This window comes from Tiliqua scincoides, chromosome 1, assembly GCF_035046505.1.
Source record: "Tiliqua scincoides isolate rTilSci1 chromosome 1, rTilSci1.hap2, whole genome shotgun sequence".
In the NCBI taxonomy this organism is placed as follows: Eukaryota; Metazoa; Chordata; class Lepidosauria; order Squamata; family Scincidae; genus Tiliqua; species Tiliqua scincoides.
In genome coordinates, this window is record NC_089821.1 from 152,096,203 (window position 1) to 152,116,966 (window position 20,764).

The 20,764-nt window shown below is 43.2% G+C and overlaps 1 protein-coding gene across 3 annotated transcripts in view; it reads right to left on the bottom strand.

Moving 5' to 3' along the window:
* MFSD2B (MFSD2 lysolipid transporter B, sphingolipid) overlaps positions 1-18,559 on the bottom strand; it is a 35,850-nt gene extending 17,291 nt beyond the window's left edge. For all 3 annotated transcript variants that reach the window (XR_010794989.1, XM_066639832.1, XM_066639831.1), the window contains exons 1-6: positions 18,259-18,559; positions 13,787-13,909; positions 13,470-13,594; positions 7,431-7,554; positions 2,941-3,019; positions 1,202-1,365 (exon numbers count right to left, since the gene is read on the bottom strand). Coding sequence is in view for 2 of the 3 variants with exons in the window: in XM_066639832.1 (XP_066495929.1) it covers positions 1,202-1,365; positions 2,941-3,019; positions 7,431-7,554; positions 13,470-13,594; positions 13,787-13,909; positions 18,259-18,378 (735 nt within the window). In the remaining variant the exon portion in view is untranslated. The remainder of the gene's footprint in view (positions 1-1,201; positions 1,366-2,940; positions 3,020-7,430; positions 7,555-13,469; positions 13,595-13,786; positions 13,910-18,258) is intronic.
* Between the last annotated feature and the right edge of the window lie 2,205 nt (positions 18,560-20,764).

The window sequence follows — 20,764 nt, forward strand, 5'->3', positions numbered from 1 at the left end:
GGGACCTGTAGGTGTCCAGAAGTGAAACTTCTGGGTTTCACTGCCACTGAACACAGGTAAGGGATATTTTTTACTTACCTGCATACAGTGGTGGTAATGGCAGTAAAACCTGGAAGTGCTATATTAACAGCACCTATGGCTCCCCAGTTAGGTTGCTACTCTCCTTAAGGGGGTAGGACCCAACTGAAGGTTGGGAACCACTGTTTTAACCCATGCCAACCCCATTATTCTCTATGGGGAAGCTATTCTTCATTTGCGTGTTTTTGATATACACAGGATTCTTCAAGAACCCATTTCCTGCATAAATTGAGAGCTGCCTCTGCTGAATTAAGACATTAAGGACTGCACTAAAGTTAAATTCATAAAAATAGCTAGATTGATCCATTCTAGGAAGCTAGTAGTGGAGTAAATATGATTCTATAAGGAATGAAAGTTGCCCAAAATTCAGTGGAAACTGTTCACCTAACATACTTAAAAATCGAACAGCCCAATCCTATCCTCCTCCGGCAGTGCCGAAAAAGCACACAGTGCATTCAGTGGTGGTGGTGGTGGGTGACATGATGGCAAATGGGAGGTTAAGTAGAATACGTTTATACTTTCTCCTGTGTAAGCCGTTGCGGTGCCTATGGGACACTTTGGACATACACTACCTGTTTGGGTGGTGTATTTCTGAGGAGAAAAAAGGGAGGTTTGAGATGGAGGAGATAGGATCCGGTGTGTGCAAGTGATTCCAGATCCAGGAATGAACAAACATATATTAAAGAAGAGTCCTATGCCTGCTTGCTAGAATGACCAACATAAAGCATACAGGCTATGATGGCCAAAAGCTTTGGAGGATGGAAAGAAATCTCCCATTAATTGTAATGCAATAGCCCTGTAATAGCTTGCACACTTTTGTGGATGAGCTTCTCTGCCTCATTGAGGAGGTCCTAGCAGGTTTATTACTGATCTTCTGAATCAGGCAGAAAAGCAAAGGCTGAAATACTAAGCATACTTAATAGGAAAAAAAGTCCTATTGAGCTTAGTGGAACTTGCTGGATTTCTTTCTTTCCTTTTTTTTTTTAATGCTTAGGACCAGATTGTGAGAGTTCATTGAAATGAGGTTGTTGACCCTGTAGTACTCTAACGTCATTATTAACCAAGAAAATCAGTATCACATGCAACATTACCAAAACCTTCAAACATGTTTTTTTCAACTTACTCCATGAGCGATAACTAGGAGACTGGAATTATGTAGATGCAGGCTGTCTTGGTCCAAAATGTCTACCGTGTGATTAGTACAGTGTTCAGAGTAATGAGCACTGGCGACTAACTGTCCCTGAAGTGCTGCTCCAACCAATGTTCCAAGAACTTCAAATGTCATTCCTAAAGTAGGAAAACAAACCTGTTCTACTATCCAGTATTGCGCATAATAATGGCTGAGGCACAAAAGCAGTTTTCATGGTAACTATGCATTTGCAACTGACACTGTACACCCTTTGGTTAGAAAATAAAGAGGAAAATCACAATAAGCAACAGAAGTTTATCTAAACATGCCATTTATTTTTGTACTAAAAGATACTTGCTAGGATACCTTAAGGACAAAAAGAATGGCATCCTGACCAATGTTCCCTGTCATTTTTACACAGGGTGAATGGAACCCTAATGGAACTGAGCAGAGGTCACGATCGCACCCACAGTGAGTTCAATATGTGAAAATCTCAAGCTCACATGCTCCCTCCTCCCCCTCCCCTCATATGTTTCAATTTCCTCCTTCCTGTTACACCTGAAATGGCAAACAATAGTTTATGCTTACTCTCCAAACTGAAAACTGGAATTCAAACTGTTGTTTCCAGTAGTTGTTTGTAGGGCAAATATAAGACAATAGTTTGCTCATTAAGATGCAAATGGTGGTTTTTTGGAACCCTGAAGCCAAGAAGGCAATTTGAGCATGTAAGGGGAGACTTGAGTACACAACCCTGAGGCTTGCTTATGTAAGCAATTACATTTTCTGTTTTCAATGCTATTCCATCTACACTTCTAAGTAGCTCAGGGGGTTCTGGAATTCATTGCTGAGGGTCAGGGATCCAAAGAAGGGATGTGTATCTGTGGATACACAATATTATTCAAGAGCCTAACAGTGGAAACCTATCTTGCGCTGGAACAGGCAGCCCAGGAGGCCTGTGCTGTATCCAGTGCAAGATAGGTGCCCAAAGTGGCTCTGCCAGAGGCAAGGGGAAACACTTCCCTTTACCCCCAGGTAAGCAACTGCAGCCCCAATGGGTCCCCTCGGACTTGCACCACCTCCAGAGGTGGCATGTCCAAGGAGAGTGGAGTGGCTTGCAGCCACTCCGTGCTGCTTGGGGTACAGGATTGGTATCCAGCATAACAGCTGGGCCCCAGCCCCACCTCCCGTTCCCCACCCGCCCACCCCAGGATTGTCCTCCACCATCCCTCCCCTGCCCCGGAACATCTCCCTCACCGCCCTCTCCAGACCCCTGCATTGGCCGAGCTCAGTCAATGCAACATACTTGGGGCAAGTCAGTGCGGAAGCTGGATGCAGCCTCCGTGCTCCAGTGCACCTCCATGCGCTGGTGCAGCTTGCTCCTGAGGAGGCCCAAACATGCTTTATGGCATGTTTGCGACCCTCCCGGGCCAGCACAAGGATGCTGTAGGATTGCACCCTAAGTATTATAATGGTGCATCATTTCATAGTTAATATGACACTGCTGCCTCTCCACTTTATAGCTCTGTGCAGGTCAATATATGGGTCTGTATTCAGGACTGCACATATATATGGGTCTGTATTGTGCACATGCATGGGTTTATTTTTTCCAACATGCCTCTTTTTGTGGCAACTCCTTATTAACCTGAAGAAATTAAATATAATTAAATTAAAATAATTGCTTATATCTACACTTAAAAATCATTGTTAGTGAGGCTGCATCTCCTTAGACTCACTGTATGCTGTTGCTGAATCTCGTTCATGCTGGTTTGTGCTGAGAAACATGGTGAGTGCAGTATATGGTACATGATAGAGCTATAAAAAAAGAACATACACACAAATCAAGAAAGTATTTCCATTTACCATGCTGTTCGTCATGATAAACACAGTACACCTGCATAGTTGGCCGTATGAATCCTGTTCATCACCAGGTGTGGGTCATCTTTCACCCACAGTTATCCAACCCTCAAAAGTCATTTTTCCTTAAGGCAGGATACTACCTATGATGAAGGTACTGCCCTCATCCTTTATTTTAAAGCAGTCTTTTGCAGTTTTAAATATCCTACTAAAAATTAAGAATATTCTCAAACATGACACTAATCACCCAATTCCTATACAGGTGTCCCCCCACATTTGTGGATATGGTTAGCCACGGTTCTTGCAACCCAGTAAATGGGATTCCCGCACCCCAGTAAGACAGACAAGAATAAAAATTCTTCATGATGCTCATGACTTTTGAATCTTTTTAGATTGTGAGCCCTGTTGGGACAGGGAGCCATTAGTTATTTGATTTTTCTCTGTAAACCCCTTTGTGAACTTTTAGTTGAAAAGCAGTACTGTCATTAATAATAATAATAATAATAATAATAATAATAATAATAATAATAATAATAATAATAATAATAATAATAATAATAATAATGACCTTCCAAAATTACACAGTATAATTGCCAAATACTTGCATAGGATATGCAAGTCTGCAAGCATTAGTTTAGAAAGATGTCCTCTAACAAGGCCAACCAACTGTAGTATGGAAGCCCCCACCTAACAGTTCATCAACTTTGTATTGAACTATTCTATAAGAGAACTGATGTATCCCATTTACCAACTAGATCAAAAGGGTCATATGTACCTTACAAAACTACTCAAAAGAGGTGATATTAGACCTACAATCACTAGAAGATGAATAGCATGTTTCCTTATACCAGCGATTTTCAACATTCTAGATCTCATGGCACACTGACAAGGTACTAAAATTGTCAAGGCATGCCATGCTGCTGGTGGGGGATCACATCCCTTAATGGCCCTATTAATCAACAATATTTATTTATTTAATTCAAACTCCCACGGCACATCTGTGGACCACTCGTGGCACACCAGTGTGCCATGGCATACTGGTTGAAAATCGCTGCCTTATACTCTCTGGTTAACTGAATTACAAAGTTACACCAGAGAGGCAATCTTCTTCATTTCCTCCTATCCTACATGTTGCACAGGTGTTAATGGATCTCAATATCATCATTTACGTTATGGCTAGAACTGTACAGCATCCACAGTCTGAAAGGAAAAAGATGTCAGAATGATGCAAAACAGAAAGTATTCTATAGACCAGTGCTTCTCAAAGTGTGATCCTAGGAGCCCTGGGGCTCTCTGAGACCCCTTCAGGGGATCCACGAGCACACTATAAGTGCCTGCCATTTGCTTGTCAATGTGCCACTCCATGATTCTCTGGGGCTACCCAAGCCTCATGGCACTTGAGCTGGTAGGGCTCCCCATGACTCTGCTGAAGAGCGTAAAGGGCTCAGAGATCAAAAAGTTTGAGAACCACTGCTATGGACAAACATGTAATGTTATTTATACAACACCATCAATGTGCACAGCACTTTACACAGAGTGAAAAACACAGATCTGTGCTGTAAGGAACTTACAATCTAGGTCAGGGGTGCCCAAACCCCAGCCCGGGGGCCACTTGCGGCCCTCAGGGACTCCCAATCCGGCCCTTAGGGAGCCCCCAATCTCCAATGAGCATCTGGCCCTCTGGAGACTTGCTGGAGCCTGTGCTGGCCTGACGCAACCGCTCTCAGCATGAGGGCGACTGTTCAACCTCTCACGTGAGCTGTGAAACAAGGGCTTCCTCCACTACTTGCTGTTTCATGTCTGTGATGCAGCGGTGGCAGCGAAGGAAAGGCCAGCCTTACTTTGTGCAAGGCCTTTTAGAGGCCTTGAGCTACTGCAAGACCTTCATTCATTCATATAAGTACCTGTTCTAATATAATCATTTATGCAAATTTATTCAAATTTTAAATGTAAATTAATTCTTTTTTCCCCCTGGCCCCTGACACAGTATCGGAGAGATGATGTGGACCTCCTGCCAAAATGTTAGGACACCCCTGATCTAGATGGTAATGCAAGGAAGACAACAGAACAGCAGGAGGGGAAGGGAAGCAGAGGAGAGGCACATGCAATTGTTTCCTTTTAAGTTCATTAAAAAGGGAAATAGACTAAAGTGTGGTGTCAATGCCTTCAAGGAAAAGGTGGGTTTTACTTTAGTTATATTAACAATACAATCCTACGTATGTTTACTCAGAAGTAAGTCTCATTGTATTCAATAGGGCTTACTCTCAAGTCATTGTGTGTAGAGTAGCAGCCAATCCTACCTAACTGCCCTTCTCCTCTGCTGATGCAGGCACCCAATGCAGCTTACATCCTAGGCTGGGGGAGGGGAGCGGGTGTAGTTGCAGAGGTTTCATCAGGATAAGTGAACTTTTGTTCTCTTGCCCTGGAGAAAGCCTCTGCTTTCCCTATGGTCTCCTTGGTCCTCCTTGGTGCAGTGGCGTACAAAAAGGGTGGCCAGGGGGCCAGGCTGCAGGGGGGTGTCTGAGAGATTGCCCCAAGATGATGGTGGCGGTGGGAGTGACCCTGGCTGCAGCCATGATCTGGCTAGTACTGGCTGCAGCCTCCTGCAAGAGAAGCATGTTTATTGGTATGATTATATATACAAAGTTATATAGAAATGTACAAATATAGAAACTTACTAAGTTAGTATTTTTATATTATATATATATATATATACAAAACTCAACAAAAGAAAATGTTCACTATCTACACTTCTTCTCTGGCCATTCTTATAATTCATTTCATGTCATGACTATTACTGAAAGTTTTGTTACGCAAGGTGCCAAAAATTTATGGGCCTCGGGTGCCAAATGACTTTGTTATGCCATTGGTCCCACACCAGCTATTTTGCTGGCACAGAATCGAGGAGAGTAATGGTGGGTGAAAGAGAGAGGGATAGAATCTGGCTGCTTACAAGTGCCACCAGTCCCATCCCTTCTCCTGTTCCACCTCCCTCCCCACCCAGAAACTCCACTCTTTCTCTCCATCCCATTGCTGTTCCTCCTTACCACCTGCCCCCACCATCACTCACCTCACGCTGGCAGGTGGAATCCTCACTGGTCAGTGCGCCTGGCCAACAGTGATTGTGCTGATGGCCTCACTGGATTTGTCAGCAAAAGTGACGTTCTGCTGGCATCCTCCTCCTTCCGCTGACAGACAACACAGCCTGCCAGCAGCAAGGGGAGATAGGATTGAGCTGTAAACCAGTCACTTGAAACTGGTTTAACAGCACAATCCCAGGCATGACTAAACAGAACTGTGTTACTCCCAGGAAAGTATGATTGTAGCCTGAGGGCCCAATCCTACACAACAGGGGCTTATCACCAGCGCACACTGTTGCAAACATGCCATAAGGCATATCTGCAGCCCTCAGCACCAGTTCTAGCTCAGCGCTGGCTGGTGCTGGGCTAGCACCGGTGGACCTCTGCTGCTTCGCTGCTCCACGGTCACCCAAACCACTGGGTGACAGAGAGGTAGGTGGGGGCGTGGGGGAGGCGGGGAGGAGGTGTTCTGGGCCAGGGGAGGTGGGGGAGGGCGGGGAGAGTACAGGGAGGAGGCATGCTGGAAGTGGGAGGGAGGCGGGAGGGAGGGAGGCGGGACTGGTGGAGCTTCTCTCCACTGGATCCTGAGCCTCTGTGTCAGGCTGCTGGTTAGACATGGAAGCTCTTGATTCTACGCCGACCCTTGGGTCACTGTAGACCCATTGTGGGGCTACTCACCTTACCCAGGGGAAAGAGACGAAAGTCCCCTTCTTCCAAGGAGCCACTGGCGCTACCTGGATATCAGGATTTAGTGGCAGACATTTTCGGAGCCACTACAAGCCTGTGTGCCAGGCAGCTCAGGTTTGGGCTGTGAATCACTGTGACTTACTTACTTCCAAGTAGATGGATTTGAGACAGGATATACACATGTCAAACTATCTATCTATTTTTAAAAAATGACACAGAAAAACAGAGCCACTTTATCTCACGCAAGGTTGAGTAGTCAAGGGAACACTATTTCACATGTAAAAAGTCAATACTTTATTTTTGGCCTATTTATAACAGGCAGGCAAAGAATGTGCCAAATATATCATTTCCCCAGCAAAGTACATTACCATTCATTTGTCCATCATCCTCAGAACAATTCTATAGAATAGTCTAGGTTGAGGGATGATGAGCATCATGGTTGAGTAGAGACCCTAACCCAGGCCTACAATAGCCACTGCCAAACCCATCACTTTCTCCCATGACTTTACACAGTTACACTGTTTATTTAAAAAAAAAATTCAATTCAGTGGCCAAACAAGAGCCTTTTTTATCACATTTCTTGTAATCATTGATCAACTTACTGTACTCAGTGCCTGGAAAAGGCTATTGAAAGTCAGATACCATACGACTTTTCCAGCAGTGAAGGGAGGCAAGTACCACAGAAAGAAATAGGAGATCATCATGAAAGGTGTACAGCCCAAAATCCTGGAAAACAAACAATATGGTGGGCATCAAACATACAAATGGAGTATATTGATATGTAAAAAATAAAACTCAAAGGGGGGGGCAAAAGCATGAAAGGGGCAATTCTGGTTTTTGAATATTGACACTGTTTCCTCATAGTCAGCTGGGATGAGAGTTATCTTAAGTATTAAATGGTAAGAATGGTAAAGTAACTAGTACTTCTGCTATCCAGAGCTCATTCCACCACTGGAAACTTCATCCATGAATAGAAGCATTTCTGGAAAGTTCGAACATGGGGGTGTGATCATCAAAGACTAGCATGAGAAGACGCCAGGTGCACCTCCAGGAACCAGACCTTTTTTCCCCCTTTGTTGACATATACTGCTCCTGTTCATTTTAACCCATTTCTGCCCAGCCCCCAGTGTACACATTTGATCCCGATGTGTATATGCAACGTTGGGCAGAAATGGCTGAAACAGATGCAGTATGAAGAGCAGGAAGGCTGCAAACCACACTTTTTGTAAGTGAAGGGAAGAGGGGCATGCTCCAAGTCACCTGTCCCTACCTACTTGATGCTTAAACCCTGCCTACTTGGGCTAGGGGCTCATCTGAATGCCCAAGGATGCGGCTCCATGCAAGTGTTTTGGGTCACTCCATGGCAAGGCTGGCCCTGCCTAGAAGGAAAGCTGCCAGTAGTTGTCTCCATGCTTTAAGGTACTCAAAGTGATTCTGCTTCTATTTATTTGATGTCAAGAAAGCCAAAGAAACAAAGATGATGATTTTCATGAGTTAATATAGTTCCCCCCACCCCCACAAAAAAAGCCCTGGAAAAGCAAACTCAGGCCTCATAAACTGCAATACAGTCTAAGTACTGAAGCAGAAGGACAGAGTGGAGTATCTTCCAGCCTTGCTATTTTTGAATGATGAGCACAGGCAATTAATTTCCCAGAGTACGACCTCTAGCTAGAGCAGAATTTTCCCATGTTCTTGTAAAGCAGCCACTTCACAATGTAATTAGATGACCATGGATTCAATTAAACCTGAACGAACAGGCAGCATAGATTAATTCTTTCAGAACAGTGCTGTTTGCACAGTATTTCTCCACTCTCTATTCATGTTATGTATTCATCAGCTGATTGGGTGTCCTGGCAAACTGAAAAGATAGAAGATGAGAGAATGTAGGTCCAATACAATAACTTTTCTATTCTGTGAGGGATGAAAAGCAATGCTAGAGGCTGGGTGTGAGGAACCACAAGCAAAGACTATGCTTGTCTTGGTTCCTAAGCAAAGGAACCAAGCGAGACTATGAGGAATGCATGGCCAGCAACATTAAGGGGAATAATAAAAGCTTCTTCAAATATGTTAGAAGCAGGAAACCCGCCAGAGAAGCGGTTGGCCCTCTGGATGGTGAGGGAGGGAAGGGGGAGATAAAAGGAGACTTAGAGATGGCAGAGAAATTAAATGAGTTATTTGCATCTGTCTTCACGGCAGAAGACCTCGGGCAGATACCGCTGCCCGAACGGCCCCTCCTGACCGGCCACAGGCTCCCTGAGGGCCGCATTGAGAGGCCTCAAGGGCCATGAGTGACCCAAGGGCCGGGGTTTGGGCATCCCTGCTCTACAAGAACAAAACTACGGTTAAGCCTCTCTTCATTCAACTGATTCCAAACCAAGTTCTTGAAGACATGCAAAAAAAGGCCCAACTTGATAATACAGGTAATGAAATTCCTTCAAGTATGTCACAACACCATAAAGATGCATCCTGAATTCCAGACGTTATTGATATTTGTGACAGTATCAGAACAAGGCCGACTCTAGTTGAGGAGACAAGTAATCAGCAGCCCAAGAGAAAGATATATGATACTCCAAAGGTATTATTTGTATCAAAGGAGTTAATATTTTGTGGTTAACAGGACAAGCGGATTTCTAGGATAGGGAAGAGGAGAAATGAACAACTAACCAAATGTGTAATCCAAAACTGCAGAGTTATCATTTTTCAAAAAGTGAGAGGCTCGAAACAAGATTACAATATACTTTGCTGCATTCAAGGAATCAATCTCATAGCCATACCAATTGTTGGTGCGAAAAAGCCCTTTTCAGATATTCATCTCTCTGAAATGGCAGTGATGGAGCACTGGCAAGCTCTGCCCTGCCATGCTCTTGAAGCCCCACCTCCACTTACAGCATTTGACTGTAACCCATGGGAGAGGAGAACATTTGTCAGAGAATAAAATTTTGGCAAACAAGCCAAAGACTGTCTTAATGTCCTGCATTTATGACATTTTTATCCTACCCTTCTGTCCTCATGAGGCCTCCAGACTGGCTCATAACAATAACAATTATCATTTTGATTTATATCCTGCTCTATCCCATGGAATTAGAGAATGGCACAATATTTTTTTCTATTTGTTCTTGTTCTCTTTCTCTTCCTCCTCAGAGGCAGTTGGTGTTTCTTGGTGGGGGAGGAGGCAGTCTAGCTTAGAAAGCACAGCATGTGTAGGATACAATAGTAGATTCCATCTTGCTGGCTTACCTCCTCTTCCTCCCCAGAGGAGCTGGTGTCTCTTGAGAGAGGGGAAAAATAATATATGTTCACTAGACAGGCTGTGCCAGTAAAATCTGAATTTGCTTCTTTGAAAGAGAAGCAATGTCTATTTTTCGTTGCCACATAGTAGATGCCTTCAAAGGTCCTGTGGAACTGCCATGGCCAACAACCACTAAATTCCTTCTAGCCACTAGATAGGTTGACAAAATTTCTGACATGCATGTTGTTTAGTAGTGCTTCATGAATATGTTTAAAAGGACAGGACCTCTTCCTCTATTTTAAAGCAGGATTTATGTACAATGGCAACCTGCTGAGAAGAGGGGGGGAAAAAAGGATCTTGTGATGCATAATTGGTTAAAGGCCTATCAGTGAAGTGCCAAAAGATCAGAAGCATTTCCTCTGAAATATTGACAACACTAACCTGATGGATTTTGGATGTCCGGATAAGGGGTAATCTACTTGCATTGAATATTTGTCTGTGGGGTCAGCGTTTCTTCTTGACATTAGCAGATGGCATCACAGTAGAAAACTCTCACCCCAGCACATTCTTTGTCTCAAGATCCTGTTGCATCACTTAAATGTGGTTGCATAATCGAAAGCTGACCTCATTGCTGGATACAGATGTGTTCATGCTGCTCTTGTTTTATGGTTGCCAATTACAGCAGAATGTGTACTCAGACACAGTTGCAAGGAAGATTATTGTTGCATGTCAAATGTCTCATCTGTAAACATGGCACACTGAAGAGTACAGCATTGTTTCCACTTCATTTTGGGTGCGACTCAAGTTCAATCATATTTCATTGACAACCATACTTCATTAACAAGGGGGGAAAAAATCACAGCAAAACATTCTTGTTTCCCAAATACTAGCAATGCTGATCTTCAAGAAGTCAGGGAAGTTTCTTGATTGTCTATGTGATGAGCCATCAGATTCTGATGTCAACCAATTGTGTCATGATTTGGTCAGGCAGAAATTCCACCAAGAATCTAATCTGGCACTTTTCAGTTATGAGGCAATCAACCTGCTTTTCTCGCCACCATGCTGATTGTCACTCAAAAGATGAACATTCTGCATGTCAACTATAAAATTCACATATGAAAAAGGTGCATCTCGCATATCCTAACCCCAAGTGGACATGAGTGGAAGGTTGATAAAACTGGGGACCTTAAATACAACTTGGAATGATGACAACATCAGTTGCAGACATTCTGCTCAAGACTGCCCTCAATGAAGATACTGGCAACAATAAAGAAAATGTATAAGTGGCCCGGTTTATATCATCTGACGATGCTGATGACAACTGAACTGTACTAGCCTATTGACAGTTAATATATATTAGCGGGTATGGGGCTTTGTTGTCTCCTACCTATGTACAAGTCATATACATGAAGAATTGTTAATTCTTTGTATTAATTAAGGGCGCAATCCTAACCCCTTATGTCAGTGCTTTCTAGCACTGGCATAGCGGTGCCAATGGGACGTGTGCTGCATCCTGCAGTTGGGTGTCACTCACAGAGTCCTCCTCAAAGTAAGGGAATGTTTGTTCCCTTACTTCAGAGCTGCATTGCCCTTATGTCAGTGCTGGAAAGCACTGATATAAAGGGTTAGGACTGCGCAATAAGATGTATAATTATATTCATATTCAAATAGTTTGAAACATTTATAAAGGCATCACTGAAAAATATATATCCTTTCCCCTATGTTCATTTTTTAGCCCACCATTGTATATGTGAAGCTTATAATTCTAGAGCAAGTATCGGCTGCCAAGTGGCAAACAATTACATTTTAAATTGCTAGGACACAATGTCATCAAACAACATAGACCACAGTTTCTCAGACTGTGGATCAGGATCCACTGGGCAAGTCACAGCCTGATGTCCAGTGGGTCCTGTGTTCAGCCCTCCCACCCACTCTTGTTTCCGGTTGGCTCTAAACTGGAGGCTTCTGGAAGCCACTGGAGGCCACACTGAAGGCCTCCAGAAGCAGCCAGTAAGTCACTTCTGGTTTACTTTCAGGTTCAGGCCTTCTGAGGCCTGCGGAGGCCCAGCACCAGAGATGGGTCACAGTGCCCTCCACTGCAGAACAGGTGAGTCGCTGTGGGGAAAAGTTTGAGAATTCCTGACATAGACTTACACATTCTCAGAAAAGGATTGGGGAGGAAAAAAGGACCTTTCATCTGTTTGCCATGGAAGATAACAAGTTACTTAGCTGGTCCAAATTACAACACTTGAGTACATGGAATTCAAGAAGCTAGAAGGGTGTTAGCAACTAATGTTATCCAGCATTCACCAGATATCTGCCATGGAATGACTGAATGCCTGAAGGTTTATTTTGTTGTTATCCATCACCCAAATTCTGAGAATTCTCCCCTCCACCTGCAACCCCCCAACCAACCCTATTCCTAATCTCCCCCCCCCCCCCCGCCCGACATTCAGGAGAGGATATTTAGGTGATGCAGAGAGCTACTGTAAAAAACAGTGAAAAAATGTCCGTCCTTCCTTCTTTGAACTCATCCTATTATCCCTTAACCCAGTGTTTCTCAAACTGTGGGTCGGGACACACTAGGTGGGTCGCAAGCCAATTTCAGGTGCGTCCCCATCCATTTCAATATTTTATTTTTAATATATTAGATCTGATGCTGCCATGATATGTAACTGCGTTTGGGGAACTGTTACAGAATTATACTTTTAACAAGCTACTATGTATATTCTTTTAACAATGATAGTAAATGGTACTGACTCCTGGGTAAGTGTGGGTAGGACTGCAGCCTAGGATTGCCAAAATTTTCCTGCTTGTTGATGTCACTTCCGGTCATGACATCACTTCAGGTGGGTCCTGACAGATTCTCATTCTAAAAAAGTGGGTCCCAGTGCTCAATATGTGAGAACCACTGCCTTAACCTATTGTACTACTTTATAAGGCTGTTGTGAAGAAAATATGGGCTACACCTGTGTATCACTCCAAGCTTCCAGGAAGCCTTCATCAGTCAGAGCCCCTGTTCATTGTGCTTTGGATCTCAGATTCTTCTCATTTCCACCCAGACAGTAGCCAACTTTCAACCACATCATCTTGGCATTTTCATAGTGTTTAATCAAAGATAAATTTCTTTGGGCAAAACCCAATAAATCTAGTGATTTAAACGCTTTTCAATCAGCGAGTATCTACTCAGTGTTGGATTAGGAATACATTAATTTGGCAGCTTTCTTCCATTAATATTCTTTCCATAGGTACAACCATTCTGCAAAGTTTTATTTACAACTGAAAATGGAAACTCCAAAAAATATGCTACTTAAAAACAACCCTGTTTAGTTAATGGATAGGCACACAAAAGACAAAGACAAGACAAGCAACTAGCAAAGAAGAAAATGAATAAGACTGCGATGAGATTTACCAAGGCATAAGGTGGCCAATTCTGGTCTGTTTGCTTTTACTAATAAAAAAGCCACCAACAGGATCCGCAGCTGCTCCCCATGCTTTGCCAACGAAAAGCACCAAAGACGTATGAAATGCCGTAATCTGAAATACCAAAAAGCGCAATCATTTTAAACAATCTAAAACAGGAAGATGTATAAGAACAAACATAAGCGTAAAAATAGGGACCTATTTATAAATGAAGTTATCCGAATTTCAAGTCAACAGCCATGAAATTACCAAGAATGTCATTCTCTAACTTGTGTCTGAAGGCCAAAATTCCCCCAAGGTACTTACTTGAGCGATATCTAAGAGATAGATCTGAAGGAAGAAAGAGGTGGCACTGAGAGCAACCTGGTTGGGGGCACCTCCAATGGCATAGCAGAGTTTGCTGGTTACTGAGAGCCGATCAGGTCCAAGCTGAAAAGGAGAACAAAATTCAGAGAGAGGATCTTCTGCAAAAAGTACAAGTCAGGACCAAGTATAAGTACCACATGTTATGAACTGGCTCTCATAAGTGAGTTTTGCTCCATGCATACCTGAAATCAGTTAAATCACCAGGGTAATGTAATGGTGTAATGGCTGAGACACTGCACTAGACTAGTATGTTGTCAGTCAGTAACTCCCCAGTTTGCATCTTGCCTCTGTCATTAACTCTCAAGGTATTATCTACTAATAAAGGAAATTAAACAAACAAAAAAACTCTCAAGGTAGACTCAGGAGAACCACTTCTCAGCCTCATTTCCCCAGCAGATGGAATAGCGCTCACTTTCCTCACTTGTTGTAAGGAGAACATCAAGATAAATGTGTGATCCCAACTCACTGTGCTCTAGGCATGATTACTATCAATAAAAGCTGCTGTAGCAATTCATTGCTGAAAATACTTCTGTCCTTTTTAATACATATTTCTTGTGTAGAACAAGTATGCATATACACCTAGCCCTGTCTTGTTTTAAACACACCCGTTGCAATCCAGCAAACACTGAATCCCACTAAAATCTGTTCCATTTATTTGAATACAAACTTCTGCTTCTCATTAGCTTGCCATTTGGTATTTACTTCTATCCCTTGGCGCAAGAAAAAGTCAGAGGTAGCTAAAACTGTGACTTGCTTAGCTTTGAATATCAGATCCATAGATCTGACTTTGAGGTTATTAATGTCAAGAATACTTATATTCCTGCATCAGGAGTTAGGAATGCCATAGGGTTCACTGTTTAGCTTAAGCTAACCCAGAAATGGCAATTCTAAATTAATAGAGCATTACAAGAAATGCTGAAAATCATATTGTCAAGTCAACCATGTTTATAATGGCCTGAACGAGAGTTTGGTGGGACAGCTAAGAAATACAGATGTGTCTGAAAATTGTAAGAACAGTGGCTATTTTCTTGAGAAACCTAGACTTTTTTCCTCTTGAATTTTAAAAGTGAGCAACATTTACAAGAAGCCATACTATAAACAACAGAAAATGAGATATTTTCAGTCTCAGAAACAAACATCACAAATTGATTGCCCATATGGGTGGATATTTGATGTCTTTATCAGAAAGGACCAGACTCAGACTAGCAGCAGCTGGAAAGGCGTGGGAAGGAACTTCAGAACATGCAACTGTCAGATAAAACTTCAGGCTGGTCTTATCACCAAGACAGACAAAGATGATCCAAAATAGGCCAAATTCTCCTTTAGAGAATTGAAAAGGAAAAGTTTGAAATCTACACAGCATGAACTATCTCTTGAGAGAAAAGTTTCACATTTAACTTCTTCTGTATCCCTCTGTACCTGAAGTTTGAACATGAAATATGAGAGAGTAATTCTGAAAGAACTCGTTGAAACAACTTGATGGTGACCAGTAAACATTAACAGGTTGCTCCCTTTCCAATCCTCACCAATTCAACCATTTTCAGTTAACTTTGCATAGACTCACTGAAATCCATTGAACCTTTGGGCCTTCCATTCTCTCCCCACATTTATTTAATCTATTTCATCCCAAAGTTCCTAGTGCCCTGACTGCACTTGTTCATGAATTGTTAATTTTTTCTAAGTTATATCTTGGTTTATTTCATTTAGAAATGACTCTTAGCAGCTAATGATAATAACTAAAACACAATGCATATCAAAATTTAGGTTGGGGAGGCCATTGCTGGTACTTACTTTGATTGCAGAAGACCCCAGCACCTCCATGTAGAGCAGAAAACATTATAATATAATAATAATAACAGGTATTTATATATCGCCTTTCTTGGTCTTTATTCAAGACTTTATTCAAGGCGGTTTACATAGGCAGGCTTTATTTAAATCCCTTATTAAATAGGGATTTTTACAATTTGAAAGAAGGTTCTTTCTTTCAAGAACCACTACATTCAAGGTGTTTCATTCCGATCTGGCTTCACATTCTGGCCTCCATCCTCCCACGCTCAGATCAGATGGAATAGCTCGGCTTCAGCTTGTCAGCTGCTTCAAGGTCGCACGGTGCCAGTGGCCTCGAACTGGCGACCTTGTGGATGTTATTTTCAGGCAGACGGAGGCTCTACCCTCTAGACCAGACCTCCTGCCCATTGAAACGCAGCAGAACCCCATGTGAAACGCAGCAGAACAGTACCAGTCAGTAGAGACAATAGTGAACTAGATGAATCAGTGGTCTGACTCAGCAGAAGGCAGATTCTTAAGTTGCTAACTAAAATCTACAGATGCTATAAACCAACCGGCAATAGTAGTAGAACCCCATCGCCATGGCAGCAGGCACAGAAACACTTCAAAGTACAAAGTATTGTACAATAAAAATCCAGCAACAGATGGGGAAATAAATTCAGTTAGGCCCCAAAATGTATAATCAGAACCAATTTAGCACTGGGAGAAAAAGCCCAAGTCATTAGGTTCTGAACAGATCACCAAGTGAATTCAGTTTGAACAGCCCATTTGCTTTCCTCCCAAGGTCTGAAAAGTGGGTGCTGGATGCAGAATAAATCTAGGATCTTAGAGTCCAGCAAGAGTCTAAAAGCCCAAGCCTATAAATGTTTACTCAAAGTACATTCCACTATGTTCAATGGGATTTACTCCCAGATAACTATGTATAGGGCTGCAGCCTTATACAAGTGGGGAGAGTTGCAGCTTTTTGTAATTGCTTTAGCATTGGAGATATAAACCACTGATTGCAGGCTGGGATTGTAGAAATTCAGTAAATAAAAAATCAAAAAGTCCTTTGTTCCATAGCAAATGTTTCAATAAGCTGGATGCCCATCATTCTATTTTCACCTACCACCACCCAATCTTATGAGTGTGGCTCAAATAAATGGAACTAAAGGCCCAATTATATCCAACTTTCCTGCACCCAAGCAGGTGTGCCAATGAGGTGCGTGCTGTATCCTGAGGTGGGGGGGCAGTCAAGAAGGCCTCCTCAAGATAAGGGAAGGTTTGTTCCCTTACCTTTGGGCTGCAGGAAAGTTATCCAATTAGGATTGGGCCCTATATTTCATTAACAAATCATTCTGGTCCTAGAAAACTGGCAGTTGAGTAAGCCAGGATACCAACTCAATTATGTTTTAATAGACTGATTCAGCAGACATGTGTCTCACAGCATAGGTACTTTTAATCAAACACCAATGCCAGCACTGTAAGTATTACAATCTACAGAATGCACTTTGTGCATTAAATGAGCGCATTACTGATTCCATTGATGCAGATTTTTCTAACCATACAATTTTGTCTAGAGCTTTGCTCTTCATGTACACAAAGGGCACAATAGCGATTTAGCTGTTTATTCAACTTTGTCTAGAAAAAAAAGAGGGAATGCTTTTTTGTCAGAACGACAGAACTTTGCCGAATGATCTAAGAATGCATGATGTTGTGGTACAACATCCCAGGGCACAATCCTATGCATGACTACTCAGCAGTAAGTCCCATTGTGTTCTATAGGGCTTAGTCCCAGGAAAGTGTATATAGGATTGCAGCCCCAGTGTAATCCTAATATAAGACAAATGAACCACACAGACAATGCATGTGTGTAAAAAGAATAAAATTTTTTTTATACTGCTAGGATAAGATTTTAGATCTCCAATTGTTTTCTTACTGCTACTCTTATTTTTATTCTTGCTCTACTGTTGTTTTAACAGTTTAGCGTTAATTATCTATATTTTAAACGAAACGAAAAGCAGAATGTGATATCCTAAGTAAAAGAAAACAGAGAAATAAAGTACCGTTTGTCACTCCTTTAATTTTCCCCCCTTCTTAAAACCCTTTTCTGCCCAGCCCACAGATGTACACATTTGATCCCTGTTGCGTACCTGCAACGTTGGGTAGAAATGGCTTAAACAAGTGCAGCGATCCCTATAAAAATTCAGTGTAAACATGCATAGGGTTGCAACTTCTACTTTTCCTGGAAATAAGTCCCATTCACTTTAATACCACTTACTTCTGAGAAGACATGCATAGGATGCACAAGTTACCTGTAAAGTCACCTTTAGTCATAAGTGACTAAAGAGTAGTCAATGAACCTTTTTTTTTTTTTTTTTGGCCCTTCCAGCACATATTTGGAGTGTAATGGAGCTAGCAAATTGAGAGGACCATTATTCGATACTAATTACTGCAAAACAGGATCATGACCTCTTCAATTATGACCCTATAAGGTGAGACCACCACTGCCCACATCTTTGATTAAGTGAATAATAATCCCCCCCCCGGTGAAGTTTCAGAGCAATCAAGTGTAACCCCCCCCGTCCACCCCACCAAGCAGGGCAGAGGCTGCAAGAGGAGTGATGCGGAGGAAGGGGGCTCACCTCTCGTGCGGGTCCCACACCAGGGAACTGCGGGTGCAGCAGGTCTCTAGTGGCCTCCCACTCCGGACCGGCACGCTTCGACCTGGGCGAGCCGCCAGCCTTCCCTCCGGCTCTGGCCATAGCAGGGCGAGTGGTTCCCCCTCCGGCCGGCTCTCTCAGCGCTGCAGCGGGCAGGGGCGGAGGCGAGAGGAGCCCCCCGCGAAGCCGTCTAGCGAGGGCGAGGAGAAGTTCAGGCGGCGTTCGAAACGATCGCCTCCCCGTCGCTGGGGTTCCACGTCCCGCATTCCAAGCGGAGGTCTTGCTCCGCAGTGCCCAGCGCGGCCAGGGACGTGCGGTGGGTGGGGAGGAAGGTGAGGCAGAGCCTCCCCACCGGAGTCCTTCGAAAAGCGTGCAGTCCGGACTCCACCGCAGTCCTCTGAAAAGTGTGGGGTGGGGGTGCGTGGGCACCTCACAGAGCACATGGGTTGGGGGCGCGTGGGCACCTCACCCGACTGCAGCGCTCTTCAAAGGACTCCTGGGGGGGGGGCTCTGCCTCATCTGCCTCCCCACCCACTGCACATCCCTGAATGGGACACAGGTGTGGTCAGCTTGCACTTCAGCCATGCACCTGCTTCTTCTTCTCAGGGCTGAAACACTTTCCCCCATTCAACAGTCCAGTTCTCCAAAGCCAGCCTGTCCTCAATCTATACCAGTGTTTCTCAACCAGTGGTACAGATGCTACTGGTGGTACTTGAGGTGGTGCCTGGTGGTATTCACGGGACCCCTGGTTAGCTGCTGCCTGGCAGAAGAACATGACACAACAAATGGTAGTGACCAAGAACACAACACAACAAACAGCAGTGGGAGGCTTGGCGGGCAGAGCTCAAAAGCATGCTTTTTGCATGCTTGAAGAGCCCTCCCGCTCACCCTTAAGCCTCTTACTAGTGTTTGTCACTTCATATCTGGCCTCCCAACCCAGAAGTAACTAGCAACGATGTCATAACCAGACACTTCCAGTGGAACTTCCAATAGCTGGACCATGTGAAGTGGTACAGCAGGGGACAAACACTGAGAAATACTGATCTATACAGTTTTATAAGGCTGTGGGCCCAAATCCTAGCCAACTTTCCAGTGCTAATGCAGCTGTGCCACTACCTCCTGAGGTTGGTCACAGAGGCCTTCTCAAGGTAAGGGAACATTTTCCCCATATCTTGGGGTTGAATTGCAGCTGCATCAGCACTGGAAAGTTGGATAGGGTTGGACCCTGTATTGGGATCAAGGTTGGCCTGGAATCTGCTAGTAGAGCTCTGGGTGACCAATTGGCAACGGTTTCCAACTCTCTGTAGTATTACAGAAGAATGATCAACCCTGCCTAATGAGTTTGTGTGGTCATTGCTCAATGCGATTCTGTGTTCTTCATCAAGAAAATAGGAGCATTAATTGGTTGTCACCAGTTCAGTGGACAAGGATTTTGGGTAGTGTTCCTGATCACCCCTTTAATGGACTTGTAATGGAATGCCTGCTCAGGAGTTGTGCAGGTGTAGGTTTGTACTGGTGTACGTACGTGGACTAGTTACTTTTATCCATTATTTAAAAACACCTGATGCTATTTCATACAAAAGGGCCCAAGCTGGCTAACAACACAGATGAAAATACAAGTCCCTGTCGATATATAACAGGACACAATAAACATAGTAAGAAAAAAAAATTGTTAAAAAGCAACAGCAGACTCTTAAACCTGCCACACCCCTGGGCCTGAGTGAACATAAGGGTCTTGAAGAGGTATAAAACCAACTGTATACATGTCTACTCAGAAGTAGCCCCATTGAATTCAGTGGGACTTAACCCCAGGTGAATGGAAGGGAATACCAGAACCTAGGTTATAGCTAGGGGTGTGTTTTTTGGTGATATTTTTGCCCCCAAAATTTATTGATTAAAATAGCAAATTGTGCTGTTATGTGTTTTTGTTCCAAGGCTGTAATTTAATATACACTGTATTATAATCACATTAAAAATGTATGAGATAGATGATTTTGGTGATATAGTGTCAGCAGATGCAGCCACAATATTATTTCTAACTGGAAGAATAAATCTAAATTTCTGGAAACTATCATAACACCAAAATATGGTGCTTTGTGTTTTTATTTGGATTTTTTTTAACACCCAAAAGGCAGTGTTTTGTGTTTTCATGAGTTTTTAATGAAAAAAAACACACCTCTAGTCATAGGGTACAGTCATAATTAACTCAGTTCCCTGAGCCACCATTTTGTATGGTGCTTCGTTCCAAACCACTATATTGCATCTGACCCTACTTGGTGGATCTTGGGTCATTGTAAACAAAGGCTGCATGCCTGTTTTAAGCAACTAGGATACATCTACTCAGAAGTAAATCATACTGTGTTCAGCACCTCTTGCTCCCAGGTAAGTGCAAGGTAAGGTAAGTGCTCCCAGGTAAGGACTGCAACCCAAGGCTGAAGTTCTGTGCAAACTAATCTCAGCACAGGCAGTATTGATTATAATGGGAGTT